Source organism: Sylvia atricapilla, chromosome 11 (assembly GCF_009819655.1).
Source record: "Sylvia atricapilla isolate bSylAtr1 chromosome 11, bSylAtr1.pri, whole genome shotgun sequence".
NCBI lineage: Eukaryota > Metazoa > Chordata > Aves > Passeriformes > Sylviidae > Sylvia > Sylvia atricapilla.
The window spans coordinates 9,039,533-9,061,756 of NC_089150.1; the positions used below are offsets into that span (position 1 = coordinate 9,039,533).

At 35.7% G+C, this 22,224-nt stretch overlaps 1 protein-coding gene across 1 annotated transcript in view; it reads left to right on the forward strand.

Moving 5' to 3' along the window:
• Positions 1–22,224, forward strand: part of CFAP20DC (CFAP20 domain containing) — a 67,489-nt gene that overhangs the window by 19,314 nt on the left and 25,951 nt on the right. Inside the window, 6 exon segments of the mRNA XM_066326518.1 lie at positions 1,078–1,236; positions 6,636–6,772; positions 7,967–8,141; positions 8,672–8,818; positions 14,019–14,344; positions 16,082–16,495. Coding sequence (XP_066182615.1) covers positions 1,078–1,236; positions 6,636–6,772; positions 7,967–8,141; positions 8,672–8,818; positions 14,019–14,344; positions 16,082–16,495 — 1,358 coding nt within the window.

Consider the following 22,224-nt stretch of genomic DNA (forward strand, 5'->3'; position numbering starts at 1 on the left):
TTTTAAAATGACAGTAAATGCAAAGGAGAAACCACATATAGGAAGAAATTATTTCTGTATGAGATCATTGAGGTTGAAGAGGAAGTAATTAATCTTTCCTGCCTCATGGCACTGAGGCATACAAGCTTAAACTACACCTAGTTTCTTGTTTCCATAGTGATGCAGAACTTATGTATGGGTTTTTATCACTAAGTATTGCCCAACAGTGATAAATAATGTACTGGCTTGGCAAAAAAAAAATGTTGAAAAGTATGTCTTGTACTGAAATACAGCATGGGACATTAGAATTTTTTGATTCAAATCTCAATACTTGATCCCTTATTCATGTTTGGGTTTCAGGCTGTGTTTTCCTCTTCTTTTCCTTGGAAAATAGACTAATTCATTAGCTTGTTACATTCAAGCCTTCTAAAATTTGGAATAAATCTGCATTGTAACATCAGGAATGATTCTGATATAGATTCCTTTCTTTGTAGAGAGCAGCTTTTATAAGCTCAGTCTATATTGGTTATCAAAAGGAAAGCAGAGATAATCAGTTCACATTCTACTAGTGCCTGGTGTCACAAGAATACATAGATTGACAGCTTTTTAATTTATCAAGAGTGTAAAGGTGTCCAAAGTTTGGAATTAAAGCTTTTTTAATTCTTTATTTGCATATATGGGACTTCTTTGCTACTTCAGTCTCATAAATACGAATACCATATTTAGATGTTAATTTTGTCTGAAAATCAGTGTATCTGTGTTATAATTAAAGCTGAGTTGTAATAAAAATTAACAAAATGTATCTAGTGATTGTTTTGTTTGCTCTCTTGACAAATCAAAGAAGTTGACTTTCTATGCCTATTCCAGCCATTACTGTGTATTTCTTTAATTGTATTTAACATATTTGGCCTAAAAGTATAAACAATATGATTTTAAAATTTACAATAAAAAATGACCAGTTGCAGAAAACTTTTCAAATTACCATAATCTATTCAGTTTTTATAGCCATATGAACTAAATTATATGTAAGCTACCAAATAATATAAGTCAAAATAAATTCCATAGTGTCATGAAGTAAAGCCCATTGTTTTATTCTAGGTTTGTGCATTATCACACCTGGGCCATTTGAGGCCTCAGATGATATTCCTCCAACCTGCCAGCTCAATTCTGATGTCCCACAAGTTACACAGGTGCTGAATATGGATGAAATTCAGAAGCCAGAAATAAAATGTAGGGGAAATGCAGTGCAAGAAACAGGTATTGTGTTGTATTAAAATACTGTGAATACAATCGATACAGTATGTGTACGAACAATTGATTGTTTTGTAAATGTCCGTGTTAAGAGTTCCAGCATCTTAAAATGAAACATGACAACTCCTGCACACCTGCAGTGCCACAAGCACATAGACACATTTCTTCTATAGTTTGAGATCTGTGTGGAGTTTGAACAATTCTAATTCAAGCATGCAGTTTATAACAATATTTTAGATGTCATATGAATGTACATTGAAGCATTGTACAGTGAAGTTGTTACACTTCTTTTTAAAGTGTGTTCACATCAATGAAACTTTTCTGGCAATATGACTATGCTTATACTCTGAAAAAGGAAATCTTGTCTTATTGCAGTTATTTGTATGTTTCTTTAAGCTAAAAAATAGTAAACCATATAATTTAGACTTTGGCAGCATTGCATAGAAAAGATTTATTAAAGAAGCTGGGCAGTCATGTGCTACAATAGAAGCTATTGGCTTGGATAAAAACTAAGAGAAAGCAAAGAGATGATTAAATTTAAAATTATTGTTACTGCTGAAGGCTAACAGCAGGAGACTTCAAAAGATTTTGCTCTTTGTATTGTTTATTATAGTTAGGAATAATCTCAACAGAGAAGTGAATAATGGGAGCAAAATTTTGTAATGATACAGATACTGGTTTAGTAAATAGTGGAGCTTCAGAAAGCCTGTGAGATGGGCAATCCCATATTTACTTTTTCCTGAAAAACAAAGCAGGTAACATGCTGGAAATATCACAGTTTTCAAAGCAAGGTGTTCAGTTTACATATTGTTGTTTTACATATTGTGGCCATTGTGTTGAAAAATAATGGTCTGGGGTAAACGTGGACCATGACATCACGTAAAATCTAGCTTTGCTAAATGCAAAGGATTGTACATTGGGGAGGAATGATAACTTTAAAGGATCAAAATTAAATGGATCAAGGCAGGCAAGTTATCATCACCATAGATACAGCTCAGTAGAACTTTCAGATTTTAGTATGTTTTAAAAAACTAAGTAGAAGGAAATTCAAACTCATAGGAAATAGGAAATTCATAGGCAAAAGGTATCAAACCTTTAAATCATTTTTGCATTATCTGAAATACTTTATACATTATTGGTTAAACCCTCTCAGAAAATACCTTGCAGACCAAGCAGTGATTTGGGGAGAAGCAGCATGAATGAAAATCTCTCACAAAAGATGCGCTGAAAACATTAAAAATTTTCCTGAGGGCATTTATGAAGTAACTAATGATACAAAGGACATTCAATAAAAGCTTCTTTTCTTATCTCATGGCACAAAAACAAGACATCATTAGATGTGATGATGCAGTTGAAAATTAAAACTTCATAAAAGAAAATGCCATGTTACACAGATTATGATTAAAATATGGAGTCTACTGCTAAAAGAGGCTGGTAAATAAATTGGTATGATTCCAAAATCAGTTGGCAATTTATATCGGTAACAGTAATGTTGTATTTAGCAGCAGTAAAAATGAGAAAATTCAGTTTTGTACTTCCAAGTGTTTCCAACCTTACTCTAAGAACTGTGTTGAAGGCAGATGATTTCAAAAATCCAAACTAAATTATCTTGTGCTATTTCTGAAGTTGGATTTTGGCTTTGAAACGGAATGTTGGAGAGATTTTTGGCCTGTTCTAGACTAGCATTTCCTGTGTGTTTGTGTTTAAGTTGGCATGTCTGCTTGAATAAGATCTGTAAGCCAAGAATCAGTAGAAACTGATTTGTAGATACAAATGCCAAGATGTGAAATTGCTTAAATAGACTTGGGTCAGACAATTGAGATCTTTTTAGTAAAGCTGCTATTTTGCTTTAAAACTGTGTATTGCTTTTTACCTGCAGTAAAGTCAACAGCAGAATTTCACCAAAGCAAATATATTTACCGTCCTTTTTGTCTTGATTCAAAGTACTGATTATCTCTTTAAAACAATTCTGTAAAGAGATTGATCATCATTAAAGAACAGCGGTAGAGAGAAGCATAGATTATTTATGTCCATTATTGGAAATCTGGGGTTGTAAAATTATTCATAAGGGGTAGTAGTCTTCACGGAACTATGAAAATAATGAAATAAAATTTTCAGCTATTGACAAGGTTCATTGTAGCTGAAGAAAATAAGAGGGGTTTTTAATCAGTTTCTTGAGTTTTGAAGACATCAGCTACAATTCCAATGAGAAAATAAATCAATGTAGAAAAAGAGTGATATTTTTCACTAATATGTCACCAAATTTCATTGATTAGAATTGTAAACTTATCAAAAATGTAATATCCTTATGCCCAGGATATTACTGGGTTTGTAAATTCAGTTGCATGTACACTTAACTGATCTCTACTCTTTTTTAAAAAAAAAATACTGTTCTGTAGATCCAGAACAACAGTAACAACAGTAAATACTCTGGAATATGTGCAAGTCCTTCTTAAAAATGAGAGTTATAATGGATTTTAAATGAAGTGCTCTTATTGATGTCCTTCATGGAGAACTGATAATTTCACTCATCTTAAAATGTTGTTTTGATTGTTATTTTCATCTTAATCTAGATAAGTTCATAAATGTCTAATTGCTGAAACTTAGATGCACAGGTGAAATCTCTGTGTAGGCACTTTTTTTCCTCTACTCTTTTGTTATGTTGTTATTGGCTTCTGAACAAGACACAAATTGAAGCTTTGGTTTAACCCATATAGTATTGCAATGTCTTCCTAAAGTATTTCATTTCGCCCTTCCTCTGTACCCCCTTTTATGAGTCCTGATCACAGAAAAACAGGGTGGTAGAACAGCTTCTGGGAAGGAAGTAGGGCTCAAGTAGCTGCAAAGTGGGTCTGAGCAAGAAAATTAGATAAAGAACCCATTTCAAACACATCTTCGTCAGCACAGGCAATTTTAGAAGCGGTGCTGTAGGTAAAGAAGTTAGATTTTTATTCTACTGTGTTTAGAACTTTCTCAGGCTTGAGGATTGTCATCCTTAGTATTTGAATTCAGTGAATAATGGTTTGCACCATTTCTGGTAAAATGCTCTGAATAAACATGTGCAAAGTATTGGACAAAGGAATAAGGTTACAGAGAATGATAACTAGAGGTTATCATTTTAAGATAACTTTAGGACTATACCATCTCATGAAGCCCTAAAGAAAAAGAGTCTAACAACAACCTTGATAATACCAAATTTTTTTAAAAACTACTTTTTAGGCTTCTGTTCTTCTGCTTTTACCAGAATATGAAAAACCAACTCATAAAGATTTCATCATCTGCGCGAAGCGGCCTATGCCAGTGCTTTTTCCAGTTGCCAGCTTTTGTTCTCTCAATATACCTCCTTAGGAAAGGCAATCTTTGTACTACAGCTGCTGAAATGAATAGTAGGGGTTTGAATTTTTGCTTAAAGACCCTTCATATATTTACTTATTCAAATTACATTTAGGTGTTTGGGGTTTTTTTTACAAGTACCATTTTTATATTAAAGAGAAAATAATACTTTTAAAATACTACTGCCCTACAAGTAGCCAAGCAGGAGTTCTGTTGTAAAGTTGGATTATAAATTTGCCTTTGGAATAGCAGAGGAAATTCTGTAATCCAATTTTTTAGTGACTATATTAAAAAAAAAATCTTAGCTGAATTGTCAAAATAAGAGGGACTATAAAATATAAATAAGTACAATGATGTGAATGATGCATCTAAGCAGAAAAAACTAATGTTCACTTAAGACTCAGATTTTACATCTGGGCTACAAAGATACATAGCCCTAAGGAATATATGGTAAAATAATTAATGATAACATCCCTCACCTGCATGAAGATGAAATGTCTTCAGTTTAAGGTTTAATCTTTTTTTAATCCCACCTTATGAACACAGCATGTGTTCTCCCAGACATGTTTTTCAAATTTCAGAAGTTGTCCTTCTTGAAATTGGAAGCTTTGGTATGTTTAGGTACATTTTAATTGGAAAATGTTCTTTTAATCCACTAAACTTCTTGTTTATTTGATAATCAAAAGCCCAAATTATTTTTAGCATCATCCACTTTTAATTACACATATTATTTCATTATGTCATCAACACACTGTTATGTGTAGATGTAGGTAATTAATTGCAGTCAATTAATGTGGTCATTAAGAGAGATTTGAATGCAAATCAGCTTTTCTAATTGGAGATAACAACATCCCAAGGTAGCCAGCAAAAAAGAAATTGATGTTAAACCAAGACAGGTCATCCGATCTTGTGAAATGGCAGCTGTTAACAGCAACCAAATGTCACATCAGGAAAAAAGGAGTCAGGTAATGGCAGTAAGTAGCTTCTTCTGTGCTTATTAGTACAGTAAATTATGATATTGGTGGGTAATGTATGATATGGTTTTCATTTCCTTGATGATAAATAAAGCTGATCTTGAAATAAGGTTATGAAAAATGCTCAGGGGAATCGGCAAAATATTTTGTTTATACTTTATTGCTTTATGAAGGTGTCAAATCTCTAAAGTGAGATAGCAATTTAATACAAGTTGTAGCAAGAAAATATCTTTGGACACTGTAAATATTAAATATAAATAAATGTGAATATACCATCTTTATCAGCTCTGGAAAGGAGAATTCAGTGACAATCTTGGAGAATTATAAAAGAGGAAAATAGACAGTACATGCAGCTCTATAACCCTGATGGTAAAATTAATGTGTAACCATTTTACTGTCCTTCCTTTTTAAATTTTTGAGAACATTCACCTGCATTCCATGTTTACTTTCTGTCTTAAAGATTGGTTGGCAATTTCTGTGCTTTAAAAGACATATAAAAATAAATCTACAGTTTAAGCAGTAAAAAAAAAAAAACCATAGTGAAAAGGGTAGACAGTTTTAGCAACTATAGTGTCTTTCATTTGCATTTGCAATATTAGGGCTCAGCCCTGGTAATACAGCAGATTCAGTAATTTCAAAAAGCAGGGTACATGTAAATAGTTCTCTGGGCTGTGACTGATACCTTGACAGGCTTGTCTCCATTTTTTTGTGTTATTATTTATTTATTCTGGTATTTATTAATTAGAGGTCTTTTTTCTTCCTGTCAGAAGTTTGGTTTTCATTGAAGTTCTAAAGAAATCCAGCAAACCAATTTTTTTGTTTATAAATAACCCACTTTTTAATAAATCTTTAAAGTAAGAACGTTAGAAATATGTCTCTATAATAGACCAAAAGTTTCTTGCTGATATCTTGACACATTTTTATTAAATGTGCATTTGTTATTCCTATATTTCTAAGGGAGTGCACTTTAAAGGAACATAACTTTTATATATGTTTAGTAATCATAATTATTTTCTTTTAGTTGATTCTAAAAAAATACTACTTTTTATTGTTTGTAAGTACCGTAATTTTTTTAAACTCTTAATTTTCTTAACTTAGGTACCTTGGGTGATAGAGGCCAAGGCAACATATGCAGTGGTAAAACTCAGGATGTATCACATATTGCATTTGGGTCAAAGATCCTTGGGCCACCTCCATCTTCAAACAGAAGAACCAAAGCAAAGGTACCTGGAAAGGTAAGGACTAAATTCCAACAACACTGCTGGCACTTTTGCAAAGAAAGATATTGATAATCAGAGGAGTTAAACTAAAGGTTTATTTCAGTCTTCCTCCAGAGAACTGTGATAGGTTGTGGACCTCCAGTGCCAGAGATCCTGTAACATTCAGAGGGCAAGGAAAATGTGTGGGTGGCTCCAGCACAGGGCATGGGTTTATTGAGCCCACAGGACATAAGGCTAAGGGGAGATCTAGTTGCTGTTTTCAATGAAAACAGCAGGGCTGTAGAGAAGCCAGGCCTCTTCTAAGAGGTGCCCTGAAAGGCCAAGGGCAGCAGGCCCTGATTGCAGGGAGGTTTTGACTAAATATAACAAAGAAGTGATTCAGTACTGCAAGAGTCACAAGAGATTGGAGAATTTCAAAGTGCCTGAAGACATCAAAACTTGAATGAAACAGGCTGATCTAATTTCAGCATCAGACATAAAGATGCCTCTTTCTACTGAAATTACTCTGTGATTTTTTATAATTTTTACTTCTTTGAATTTTTTTTTCTAGACTGCTGAAATTCCTCTCTGTGTGTGTGTGTGTGTGTGTGTGTGTGTGTGTGTGTGTGTGTATGTAAATATTTTGCCTTATGATGAGAGCTATAATGCAGAGCAGAAGTTACATGTCAGGATGCTCTGATAGTCAGCATTGCAGTTGCTCATGTGATGCTGTCAATTACAATGCCAGGGAAAACACCTGATCCAAATCTGCCAGCAACAAATATGCAGGTTTTTGGAATCTGACCAGAACTAGTTTTCAGTTTTAACACCAAGAATAAGGGATCCAGCCAACTCTTCCACAGGAAGTCACTTGAAGTCAAGATGTAAAATGATATTCCTTTTTCCGAAGAAGAAAAGACTCCTGAGGACTAGGATAACTACAAGTTTTAGTCCTTTTATTCTGATAGTGAATTCTAATTTTTCCCCTTTTCTTTCCGTTGTTCCATTCACTCAGTGCAAAAAAGAACCTCTATCTGCTACTTGACTGTAAAGATTGAAGATACCACACCGAATAGAGGCTACCATGAAGTTTTCTGAAAAGATAGTGTTTGAAAACATTTGGAAATATAAGTTTGAAAAAGAAGTGTAATTCATAATGCATGTTTTACCTTTGAGTATTTTGAAAGCTGTTGTATTTTTGTCTTTCATCAAGAAATAATGTCTTTCAAGGTAACAAAGACCTTGGGTAGCAAAACATCACGCCAAATTCAAAATTCAGGAATGCCAACTGAATCCATACCAGATAGTGAGAGATTGGAGCTACCAGTCTGGCCATGCAATGATACTTTAGGTCAAGGAGACAAAAGAAACACTCTCCAAACAACTACAAATGAATATCAAAATGGTAAGAGCATAAAGCAAAGAATATGTAGACTTCTCAAGCTGCCAAATTTTTGCATGATTGTGCCTTTGAATCTAGGACTTAATTCTTTGTTTTTCTAATCCTTTATCTACTTAATTAATTACTGAAGACATATTCATTAAATCATGACTTATTCTCCTGTAGGAGGATGAATAAATGCTCATTCTCTCTGCAGCTATTTATATTTTAAGTGACTGACCCAGGGATCATCACCTGCTGGAGTAGCTACAATTTATACATGTGCTTCTCTTTCCTCATGCTGTGAAAATAACTGAGCTGCTGCAGCGGTTCTTGATTGTTTTGCAGACTTTTGCAAGCCTGTCTTTTATAATTACTATGGCTTGCCCTTCTTCCATACCTAGAGTTAAACATTTCCTTCCTTGAGGCTGCCCTGTTCCTGCTGCCCTGCAAGACTCCCGTTCTGTTTAGAAGATGTTTGCATCCCAGTACAATTCCCCATATGCACACAATATGAGTCTTCACAGGCATTTCATTTCTGCATTGCATTTCAGACCCTGAAATTCAGACTCAGAAAACATCTGTGAGTGGAGAGGCAGATTTTCAGCTCACCTCACCAGAAGTACCATCACCAGACAAAAACAGTCCTAGAAGATTATCTCTAAAAAATGCAGCCAAACCCACGTGGGAGATAACCAGTGGTATGGTACTTATTTAATGTTATTTTACATTTCAGTTCTATGTGGTGTGAGGGGCTATCTGTTATAAATTTCAAAGGACCCAAAAGCAGTTCACATAAAAAATAAACGCCTATGTTCTGGGGATTATGGAAATCAAGCACCCTGCAACAGAATTGCTTTTGAGCATTGATAAAGATTTGCAGGATTAAGCAGAGTAACAGAGCAATGAAGGAATATCAAAAGAAAAATTCCATGCTCTCGTGATTAAAGCAAAATAACTAAAAATAATTTATTCTTTAAATCCCTAATAAATTTAACACTGAAGACTCCAAATATTAGATGTACAAGAAATTTTACTTGTCCTAGATAAGAGTTTTGAATATTAACTACAGTACCTATGTAATATTGGGAGGGGAGGAGGAAGGGAGGGGGGAAAGGAGAGGGAAAGGATTGTTTTGTTTATAGAGTTCGATGGTGATTTATTTATTTTCTAATTCAAAGAAAGACACCTCAGCTTACATTTTGGGTTTTTTCCCTTTCTCACTTGTCTGCCAAAAAGTGTGGAATTTTTTTGTCATATTGTGTCAATCAACTTCTTTTGCATGGGTCTGGGAATTGCATTGTTGTGGCAAAAGTATCCCTTTTCTCTATGAAAAAGTAGTGTTACTTTTTATTAGAAGGCATAGGCACCATTTTGAAAAGTGGTTGGACTACTCGAATCTGCTCAAAATTGACCAACGAGATTTTCCTTCATATTGTGAGTGATTTCTATTATGTTTATTCATTGGGGATGCTTAGAAGTGATTATATACCCTGGCAGTTTCAGTAATCCATAACTGCTCTTAAGGGTTGCCAAATTTGACTGAAAGAGATGCAAGATGTTCAGGCAAATAGAGAATTCTTCTGGAGATTTTTTTTTAATTCCTTCCTATTTATTGAAACTTTTAGAACTCTGGGGCGGGAATTACTGTCTTAACTTGTTTTTCATCTAGAACACCAGGACCTCTATCTAGTGGCAGAATTTTTAAAAAAAGTTGATCAACATTTGTTATTTTATGAAAATATAAGTGATACAAAAAGACAGCCTTAGGGCAGTAGACTGGACTGTCTAAATGTTCTCTCATAAATTCAGAGGCAGAGAACTGAGAAAGAAAGATATGTATGAACTCTATTCTTTTGCTTTTTACGTTTGAAAGAATGAAAACTTTCTTTATAATCTTAATTGTGTGTACAGGCAAATAAATGCATTATGTGAGTTTGTAAATGGCAGTTCTACAAAGTTTTTTCCCTGTATTTTCATTGCTTGTCACTGTTGTCACTCTCAGTATACAGACTGTAGTTTCCATTCAATATATGAAGTTATCTAATTTTATATAGATGACTTAATGATTTCTTATATAGATGACTTATAGATGACTTAATGATTTCTTAAATCCAGTACTGGATTTTCTTTTTTTTTCTGAAGAACTTCCTATAAGCAACTTCTTCGTCAGAAAAATCCTCTCCTAGGCTTTGTTCTGGACTTCTTCCAAAGTGGGACTTGACCTGAGAGAAGAAATAAAATGAGTGAACATCATTTATGCCAATCTTATTTACTCAATGCTGGAACCTTAATTTTAATGTTAGGCTGTGATTACAAGCTTTAGCATAAGCATGACTGTGTAGAAGAGCTAATTAGATGTTAAGGTGATCATTCTTGCATTTATGTTATTTGCTGCAATATTGTGATTATGTAGTAGTTTGCATATTTTACTTAAATTATTCATTACAATTGACATGGAAATTATGAGTGAAATTCTAATATAGTTTTTGTTGGAGTGGTAATGGTATTTTGTATGGTCCAAACTCCCTGTATCTTTCACTTGTGGACTATTGGAAAAATGCTACACTGACTACAGGTTACAGAAGTTGCTGAACTCTGTAGCCAGCATAAAATCATACAGACTTTTCTGTCTTCCCCCTGGATATTTCACTAAGCAAAAGTACTGTGCTATGCCAATGAATGTTTTAGTTTGACTTTTTCCTAAGTCAAGTATATTTCTTCAACAACTGCGGAAATGAATGTAGTCCTTTACAGGGTGGCTTAGACTAAAGGCAGAACATTCAGGCTAATATTATATAGATAGTAATAATTTTAAAGTAGTCCTTTATATTTCTGAACTCCTTTTGGTCTGGGCAAGACATGATAATGGTGACTGATTTGTAAGAAATTTGTGGATATCTGAGGCAGAGCCAGGAGTAAAAGTAAGGAGTTTAAAGCTTTAATTGCCTCATGTTTTCTAAACACTTTACAACAACTGTTACTCTAAGATTTCTTTTCCATATTTTGATACTTCATTCAAAACTGACCTAAAATTTTAAAAAACAAGTGATTCATCACATTGTTTCCTTCAGAATTCATTACACACTTATATCTGTAATGCCCTCTACAAATTAAGCAGCAACAACTGCATTGGAAGTTACTCTAGAATGAAAATAAAACAGGTGAGATTGCAATGTGGGAAGTGGGTTGTTACTAAGTGAGTGGACAAAAAATTAAGCCATTCCTCTCTACTCTTTCCCAGTTCTATGTGCCTGAGAATAAGTGAATTCTCCTGAAGTGGATTGTATACTAAGTGTATAACCATACCCTAGAGGACTCTTTAAAGTGGTCTGAGCTATTAGTGCATATTTGTAAACCACAAAGGCAGCATGAAATATGTCAAATCTAATTTTATGATGAGGAAAAGACCTTCTGAATACTGAAGGAGTGTATGTTATGTATTTTGATGTTAGTCAAGGCACTGACAGGGAAACCTAATAAAATGTGTCTAGATTGAACTGGAAGTGTGAGTGCCAGACTGGAAAGAAAACTGCAAAGTGCTAAGATGAGAAAAAATTTCATATTAAAAATATCATCTTAAAAACAAAAACAGTTTGTTAGCTAGGTAACTTTTGAAGATTTTGTTTGTTTGTTTGTTTGTTTGTTTGTTTGTTTCTTAAAAATGCAGCAAGTAAAAATTTTAATATCTTTGCCTTAGGAAAAAGGGTAAATAGTATTTTAGACTTAGCAACCGCAATAGCTGGAAAAAAGATCTTTTACATCCAGAAGAGCTGTCCACTTGAAGTTTGGGGATAAGTGATATTTTTGTGCCATTTCACTTTCTGGAGTTGTGAACAAGGCAGCATATCCAGAGCCAAAGACTTTCACAACAAACTCGGTCTTAGTGGGCCAGGTTCCTACAGGACAAATAATTGAGTAATTTAAAATACTGATTGAGTTTGCCAGAGTTTTTAAATCACGTTAGGTCACACAATCATTTGGGGAGAAAACAGTTCCTGAGTCTTTGTTCTTGAACATCTAAATACTGTGTTCAGCCTCATTTGAAAAGCTCACAAAAAGATCCCTCTTCTCATTTCATTTTTATAGGGGAAATGGTTGCTTAATAAAGACAGCTTATATAGATAGTAAAGTATAGCAAAAGCATAAAATCTGTGAAATGTTCAGGACTGTGTTTTCTCTTATGATTTCAGTTGTTTTATTCCTGTACCACCCTTCCCATGTAATTCCAATTGCCTATGAAAAATATGTTTTCAGAGGAGTGTGACACAATCTTGAATGATAGTAGACTGTAGAATTCTGCAACAATATCATCCTTTGAAGAACCTGTAGTTTTAGATCAGAAATAAAAGTCATTTGGTTTACTCAGTGAAGGGTGTTTCTTAAAATTTTGAGTAACCTCACTCATTTCTTGATGCTCTTGGAAAAACTAGTCCAAAATATTTATAAAATCAATGGAATCAATTGCAAGTTCAGCTTTCAAGGCTTATAATAATTTAAAGCACAATCTACTACATTGTTTTAAACCAGAACGATTTTCTAATATAAGAAGAGCTTACTTGAAAGGGCTTGGGGTTTCTTACTAAGGTTGGTCTTCATGAAGAGATTGAAAACTGGTCTTTTCTGGAACAAGAAGATGCAAGATACGGTCATATGAGATACATTAAGTCCCAACTTTTCACTGGTTCCTGGATATTAACTGGAGTGGTAGCTTTATTAACTGTCTTTAGGAAACTGGAAAAATCACAGGAACCCAGTAAGAAGACAACTGGTTTTCCTGGCATCTCACTCTTCTTTCTTTTGCCTTCTTTATGGTGATTCAGACTTCCTCCCACTCCCCCCAAAACCGCTGAATGTGCCTGAAGTGGTAATTCTAACAAAACCAAAAGCAAAATATCTTAGTAAAGCACAAAGTACCACACTAAACTTACTGCCTTCTGTGGTGGCAAGCATTTTATTATTGCAATGCTACTTTATTATTACATTTTTAGTATTTTTTCATTGAGCTTTTTTAATATGGTTGATGGTAACTTTGTTTTATGGAGCTGGAAAGTTTCAATACCTAGTGAATAATCCACACCACACTACCTTTAATGAAGATAAGGGAGTATTGCACACTTGAGCAATTCTCCTTTTCTTAGATGCTGTTTGAGATTGGTTGTAATCAATCAAATTGACATTTTTTCCTATACCATCATTCCAAACAATAAAATATAAGTTAACAATAAGAATATAAAAATGGTCTTTTCATGTGTATCTGGTGCACTCAATCTTTAAATCCATTTCTGTACTTTATTGTTTGTTTTAAAATTGTCAGATTAGTTGTGGCTGTATTCAGGGAAACCTGGTGAAACAGATATCTTTATACATTTTTCATATCACACTTTTTTTATCAGAAAGTAGTTTGAAATTGAGATTTAAACCATAAGTTCTGAATGTAAAAGTGTGGGATTTCAGCAATAAAGAAGGAGCAGATTTTAATATTATGAACTTTCTACCCATGTGTGATTATTTTTTAAATGTCAGATGCAAAGAATGGCTGTAATGCCTGTAATACCAATGGCCATATTTTAAAAAATCGTGCTTTCCTAGAATAAAATTCAGTTGTGGGTTTCAAATTGTGGTGGCTAAACGGTTTCAGGTTTGCAAATGGCAGGTTTGCATGTCTTATACCAAAGCCTGTATGCATTTTGAGCTCTGTTTAGAAATTTTTTTTCTTACCTTGCTGCACTTTGAAAGCAACATGATTTTTTTCATTGCATCCTCATCACTCATACTCTTCTTTGATAGGCAAAGTATTTCTGTATTAGAAACACTTACTTTGCTGTACAACTTTCTGAGATAATAATGATCAGAGTAGCTCACAATTTACATATTTGGCATTGGAATTGTATGTTTCAGATAAATGGGTGTTTCCAGAGAGGTTCACTGAGAGTATTCAGTTGGATAGCAAGGAGCACTTTGGAGCTATTGGAAGTTCAGCCTGCTGTAATTTACCCTCAGCCCAGAATGCCTCTGTTGAACATCACAGCAGGGAAACACCCGATCATCACAGCAATAAGAAAGAGATTTTCACATTTTCATCAGAACCTCGATCAGCTCCTTACGGAAAGACTCCAAATGTATCACTAGAAAAGGATGTTTTCCCTTTGGAATTGGAGTTAGACGGTAAAGGAGAACTTGAGAAAAGCAAAGATAGCTTTGAAGGAACTGACAGCAGTGAGGAGGTAGGCCGCTTTGTACATGTAACTCTTGATAAAGCAGTCCTCATCCTAAAACTCTTAGGATGAGATTCTGTCTTCAAGCCAGACAAAGAGGATAAATCATCTTTTCCCCATATACCAACAGGTAGATTTGTCTCTGTCAGGTTTCTGTGTCTAACCAGATACAGGACTCAATGCAGGTGTACCTTGTGTAACAAGTTGACAAAAGAAACCTAACTCTTGTCAGCCCCTATACTAACTGAGAGATGCCAGAACTGTACATTATTACTACAGAAAAGATTTTAGGAAAGCCTGCATCATGGATTTGAGTGAGATCCAAGTCTTTTATGGTTGCTCAAGACTTCAGTATGTAAGACTTCATTGGGTCTTTTAAAACTGCAAATGGAGACTGGTTTTGCTCATTGAAATTGAGAATTACAGAATTCCAGTTTTTGAATGTCACTTGATTATTGATATTTCTGCTGCATATCCTGTCTGAGCATCACCAACTTTAAATCTTTTGCAATGTGGAAATCTTCCAGCAATTAAATTAATGAAAGAAAACAAACAATTTTTTAGTATATCTATCTAGTATCATCTGATACTATATAGAAATTTGCTGAATTGTCAATATATGCAATAATTTCATTATGTCATTACAGTAACGGCTAAAGTTCCTACGTTTATGAGCATTCTAGTATATTTCACTTTTAACTATAAAATCTGTATCTTTTAATTTGAATCTGTAGCTCACAGCAGAGAAATAAAATGTAACTGAGTTGCATAACAGCAAGTTTGACTGAATTTACCTGTTTTACAAAATAACTGATGAAATAAAATTATAAATTTCCAAAATGTGTACCATTAATAAAACTGAGGAATTATCATACATTTCATGCTGTGTAATCTTGGACTCACTGAAGGCAGTAACAATCTTGGATTACTTTCATGTGCAGCAGGATTGCACCTCAGCTGTGAGAGGCACACTGCAGGTGATACTGCCTTACATCCTGTGTGGGAACATATGGCAGAGGAACAGCCATATGAAGATGAGATGAGGATAAGGCTGATCTCATCCTTCCTTTCTTGAGAATAAGAACACTGAGGCAAACACTAGATGCACTCCTGCATTATTTCTCCTTCCATCTTTTCAGTCCTGCTGGTTGTTGTTGAGATGGGGTATGAGTGAACATCATACACTTGATTCATGGGATATTTTGCAGAGACATTGTTAGAAGTATGGATATACAATTAATAAACTAACCTCTAAAATTCTTAAATTGTATTCAAATGGAAATGAATATAATATCCAGTACCATATGATTACCAGAGCAGAGCAGTCATCTCAGCAGGAGTTATTTCTTCTACATTTGAGTTGAAGATGCAATGTGAAAATATGGAATATTAATAATTCAGTGGAAAGATACCACTGTCATGGACTCATTGCTTAGTTTTGGTTTGCAGTTGTAGTAAAATCTATTGAAATTATGATTGTCAGGTAAGACACAGGTGTCAGAGGTTACCAGCATTCAAAATCTGCCCTGACATTTTGAAAAGAGTCATCAGCTTCAGATGTAAGAATATGTTTGTGGTATAGTCGGTGTATTTGCCAGGAAAAGCAGCTGTTTTTTGGAATCCTCATAAATCTAGACACAGGAAGCAGAGATTAAAGAGAGATTTTGAAGTGTTAAGGTTATGTAAAACTGAATTGTGTAATGATGAGAGGGAACCAACTACTCTTGCTTTGTTTCCTAAATTTAGGATGACAACAGTGAACTCATCCAGGGTACTGAGAACATTGAGAACAGCCACAGTAGACCAGGATCATCTGATTCATCAGTTTTTAAAGAGAGCCCATTAAATAAGATGTCACAGAGAAATGAATACTGGAAGAATAAGGAACACAGCAAATATAACTTCGATGAGGCCATCTTGTCAAAGCCACAGAGTGCCACCATGAGAAAAACAGAATCTATTAGCTTTCATAGAAGTTTAAAGCCTATCCTTTCTCTTTCTCCAATTCGAAGTAAATCCAAATCCTTTAGAGTAATTAGAAATGTATCTGAAGAAACTGAAAGATATGAAGGAGTTTCAGATCAATTAGAAAGATCTGTCAGTGAAACATCTCTCAAGAAAGTCTCAAAAGGAAATTCATGTCTGACAGCACAGACTTGTGTAAGTGATTTTTACTTTGAAATTAAATTACTAGATTGTATAGACAAGCTGTATTAGATATACCCATTTGCATGAAGTGATTAATAGTACATCTTTCACTCAGATATATTCTGACATCATCATAACAGCATTTACTGTGCTCAGTCTGTTGAAAGTTGATTTTGTATGGGTTTGTGGCACAAAATAATAATACCAAATATAACAGAAATCACAAAGGCTTGTAGATAAAAAGATGTGTCATTGAGCAACTCACATTTTGGAAATATATGAGTTAGAAAATAGTTTGGGGCTCAAAGGTTACAGAGGAAAATTGGCAGATTTTAAATTGCTGTATTAACGAATGACCACAGAAGGAGTGTTAATTTGGGTACTTCATGGTCTCTTTGTGTCAGCCCTGAGCAATGATAAATTCTGTGACTGAGAGCCAGCAGCGAGGCAGCTTCTGTCCAGCAGTCAGCCATAGATGGCTGGAGAGCATAACAGGGCAAGGACAGGGAAAGCCCCCGGGGGTACCTCAGCAGCAGGGCCCTGCAGGCTTCCTTCCAGCAGTCCTTAGCTCAGCCATTTCTTCAGGAAAGGTGGTGTCTGTGGTGAATAACTGGTGGTGGAATTTTTTTCCACAGATTCATGTGTTTGCCTTTTTGCATCTATATGGCCTTTGCCGTGTGACAGTGAATTTCAAGCATTAACTGCTGTTTGTGGGAAAAAATGTGTACCTTTCTTCTTTTTTTAATGCATTGTCTCATTCCTGGTGCTTTCTTATTCCTCTGTTTGTTATAAAAAACATTTTTTTTAATTAATATTCTTACCCGTGCCACTTCCTACTTCATGATTGTGTATCATATTCCATTGCAGGTGTCTCTTTTAAAGGTCTAGGAGTTTTATGGTACTTAGTCCCGGGATTGCTATTTTGTGAATTTTTTTTGTATAATTTCACCCAGGGATGTTGAATTGAACTACTGCATGATCATTATTGTAAGTGTGGGCTTTGTTTTCTAGTATCTTGGATATATCTTGAATTTCTTATTGTATCATTGGTCCCCGGGTATTACGCACCTCTGGGGACGAAAAGAACAGATTCTTTTCTTTTGGGGGGGCTCCCTGAAGTAGTTATACATTGTTTGGAAAAATTTTTCAACTTTAATGACTTCAAATATGATCTGTACCTAATTTACATGAAGGAAATGGACATCTATAATTTTTGTATCCGTGTAGTTTGTCTCATCTGCTGTAGGAAAGGGAGTGCGCTGTGATTCTGCTGGGGGAATTTTAGTCTGTAGTATTTGTATGACCTGTCAATACAATTAATTTTAGTTACCTGATTTGACAGCCTCTGTGAAAAGGGAAGCAGAAGTGGTGAGTTCCATGGGACATGGCTGCTGCTGGGACAGGGCCATCCCACTGAGAGGTTCTGCTTGCCTGGGGCTGCTGTGGCTGCTGAGGATGGACAGCCCTGCAATGAACTGTGGGTGTGGAAATCCAGGCTCAGAGCTGGGAGGAGCAATCTGAATTGGGCACCAGATTTAAGAAGTTTCTAGGGAAAGCATGTGTTCGGCTTTTCCATGTGTCCTTGATGGGGAAATGCTTATCCTGCTCTGCCACAGATACTTCAGTGCTTTTTGTGAAATGAGTCTCTTTTAGTACTGATGCAAGGGCTGGGTTTTGTATGTCTCTCAGTGCTGTGGGGTTGTCTCTCAGACTGGGGCTTCTGGAAATATCTTCCTGCATCCTGCAGGTAGTTTATTGGATTGTTAAAGGCCCTGTGCTTTACCTGATAAAAACAGAACATCCTTTTCCATGAAGGTTGTGGAGACTGGTTTCCTTTGGGAAGGAAGTAGATTAGGGGGAAGAAAGAGAAATGAAGCACAGCAGTGGGAGTGAGAATCAGAAACAGCGCTGAGACTTTATTGTCATGAGAAATATCAGTGGCTGGTGATTTTAAAGACTATGTAAAGAAAAAAAATTAAAAAGCAAAGGGAATCCTATTAATAGCAGCATATGTTCTATGTATTTATGATCTGGAAAAGACATTAGAATTGCCAGTAGTGATGTAGAAAATGTGGAAGAAAGAAATGCATGGGTTCATTTCTATTTGGAAAGAAGATAATGTTTCTGTAATTTTCAGTGATAGGAAAAGCTCCAGTTGATACCAATAATCTGATTCTATTTTTCTTAGACATGGTAATATGCAGTGAATGTGTATGATAAAATTTGTTTATATTTTGCATTTCCTTACCCTCCTATTATAGTTTGTAGGAGTTTATTTTTTCTTTTTCCAGTAGCTACTTACATCTTTGCGATGCAGGTGAGCTCCTCGTTCCCTTTGGCCGCGCGGGGCGAGGCTTTCCTCTGTCGGGCTCCAGGGCAAACAGGAGCCTTGGCAGGGCAGTTCACACAGGCAGGGCAAGCAGACAGGGTTGCAGGTTTCCTCCTGCTAGTGAAGTGGGTTTGTTTTTTTGGTTTGTTTTTTTTTTTTTTTTCCCCTGGTGGATGCAGGAAAGGCTGTGGATGTTGTGTACCTGGACTTCAGCAAGGCCTTTGACAGTGTCTCCCACAGCCCACTCCTGGAAAAGCTGCAGCCCACAGCTTGGACAGGAGCACTCTGTGCTGGGTTAAGAACTGCCTGCGTGGCCGGGCCCAGAGAGTGGTGGGGAACGGTGCTGCATCCAGCTGGGGACAGTCACCAGTGGTGTCCCTCGGGGGTCTGTGCTGGGGCCAGCTCTGTTCAGTATTTTTTGATGACATGGATGAGGGTATTGAGTCTTTCATTAGTAAATTTGCAGATGACACTAAGCTGGGGGTGTGTCAGTCTGTTGGAAGGTAGGAGGGCTCTGCAGAGAGACCTGGAACAGTTGGATGGGTGGGCAGAGTCCAGTAGGATGAAGTTTAATGAGTCCAAGTGCCTAGTCCTGCGTTTTGGCCACAATAACCCCTGCAGTGCTCTAGGCAGGGGACGGTGTGGCTGGACAGTGCCCAAGCAGAAAGGGACCTGGGGGTGCTGGTGACAGCAGCTGAACATGAGCCAGCAGTGTGCCCTGGTGGCCAAGAAGGCCAATGGCACCTGGCCTGGATCAGGAACGGTGTGGCCAGCAGGAGCAGGGAGGTCATTCTTCCTCTGGACTCGGCACTGCTGAGGCTGCACCTCGAGTGCTGTGTCCAGTTCTGGCCCCTCAGTTTGGGAAGGACATTGAGACACTTGAGCACTTCCAGAGGAGGCAAGGAGGCTGGTGAATGACTGAGGGAGCTGGGGTTTTTCAGCCTGGAGAAAAAGAGATTCAGGGGTTACCTTATCACTCTCTACAACTCCCTGAAGGGTGGTTGTAGTCAGGTGGGAGTTGGTCTCTTTCTCCAGGCAGCAACTGACAGAACGAGAGGACGCTGTCTTAAGCTGCACCAAGGGAAATATAGGTTGGATAGGAATTTTTTTTTTTTTTATTTTTTTTTATGGAAAGAGTGATAAAATACTGGAATGGTCTGCCCGGGGAGGTGTTGGAGTCGCCCTGGATGTGTTTGAAAAAAGACTGGATGTGGCACTCGGTGTCATGGTTTAGTTAAAGTGTTAGGACATGGGTTGGACTTGATGATCTTGAAGGTCTCTTCCAACCTAGTGATTCTGTGATTAAATGTATTCCTTGTTTCCTGATACTTTCAAGTTTTAGAAAATGGTTTCACTTACAATTCAAGTATGTTTATTACTTGTCATAACTATGACCTATTTGTCCATGATAGATGAAATTATACATGTAATATTTTCCTGAAAGATATTATCAGTGTTTAATGCAATCAACAACTTTGTCCCGTGGAACACAACTAAATGTAGACTCTCTAGGTGGATTGCAATAGTTAATTACTAATTTAGACAATAAGGTTATTACCATACAGCACTTGTAGCTGTAAATGTATTGCGCATGTGATTTGTTGCTTGTAAGTTGTTTTTTTTCCCAAGAACAAATCCTGTTATTAATGTATAGAAACTCATTAGCTGCGGACTTTGTTTTATTGCTACAAAACATAATATTAAAGTATCTGGCACATCTAGGTCTTATACTTGATTTGATCAAATCTTAAAACCTTATGGAAGCCCTTCCTTGGAGTTCTTTGACACTTCTTTTTGTGTTCATACTGAGGACTAGTAAAGGAAAAAAGTGCTTAACCAAGTCTTCTGCAATTGATTTGCCTGCTGCTTAATATGGTTTAAGGATCTGGTTTCTTGCAATGTTTTATTCATGTTTTAATAGAGTTCTCCATTATTAAGTTCAAATATTTTTAATTAAGAAAGAAGTATAGCCCTCTGGGTAATATTGCAAGCATGTAGATAGCTGGTAATTAAAGTTTTCCACACGTATAACTACATTCAAACAATTCTGAATAAATTATTTGAGCCTAGAAGAATGCAAATGTCATTATATATGAAAAAATCCTTTAAACAACAGGTTTTATCAATCTAGCAATAGTTTTAAGTGCTTAATAAAAATACTTTATTGTAAGGGAAGGATATGCAAATAGAGAAGATAAGCTTTTAATTTCTAAATGAAATATTAATTTTAGACAAATTTACAAGTATTGCAAAATAACTTTTTATATCAAAAGATTCTCCTAAATTACAAAGTTAATTTCAAATTCAGTTTTCAAATTCTCTTTTTGAAAACCAACAAAGACAATATAAAATTTTTAAGAGGCTTTTTGGTAGTAGTCATCTGAAGTTGAAGAATAAATATTCCAAACTATTTCTTCTTCATTAGTTTATTGTAGGGAATGTTTAAGACAAAAAATGATCATAGCATTTCTTCTCCTTCCTGTGTGTGGTATTTTCAGAGTGAGACCATTAAGGGTAAAGAAAACAGAATTAAATTTGAAATAAGCTGGGGAGGGAGTGGAGGAACAGCAGATGTTCAGAATTAATCTGTAAGAATTCCAAAAATCTATGCATCTTTTTTCATAGATGTAAAGGAAAAGACAAGCAACTTTGGGCAATTTTTTATGCTTTTATTAAAAAGAGAATGAGAAAAAAAGTTCTTTCAATAGTTAGTCCTTTTATTCTGCAGAGCACCAGTTCATTCTGTCAGTTTAATGACTGCATACCAATTATATGAAGGAAGATGAGCCAAAGCCTCTCTTATAATAATCAAATAACTGCAGAAGGTTTATACATAGGAAAATTAACAGGAAATCAGCATGTTCAGTAAGATCAATAAAAGTTACAGCAGCTGCAGATCTGGTAGAATACTGATACATCAGAGCAAAGCAGGCTACACAACTGTAACAAAGAGAGCTTTGGGTGAGGTGAACAAATGACTAATAGTCACTGAGCTAATAACAGGCATTCAGAAAGGGTCTAGAGAAAACATGACATATTATTTTAGGATTAAAAATGGTAGTAGTAACCACAGTATTCAGGAATTAATCTTGACCTCATGAGCCAGGACTAAAAAAGGAATGGTAGCTGTGCAAACTGCTTTTGTCATTTTATGCTTTGCATCTTCTATCGTCTTCTGTCTGTCTTCTTGTATCTTGTATCTTATATACATAGGAAGAAAGAGGAGTTATAATTTCATTATGAATTCTGGTGGTAAGGTGACTTCTGTACCCCTCGAAGACACACTGAAACATTACACATTGTATTTCATAGCACACTTGTGTGTGTTCTTGAGGTCTTCAGTTACCCAGTGCCCTCTCTCACAGCAAAAGAGACTGAGAGAGCCTCCCTTCTGCCAGGAATATGAAACATT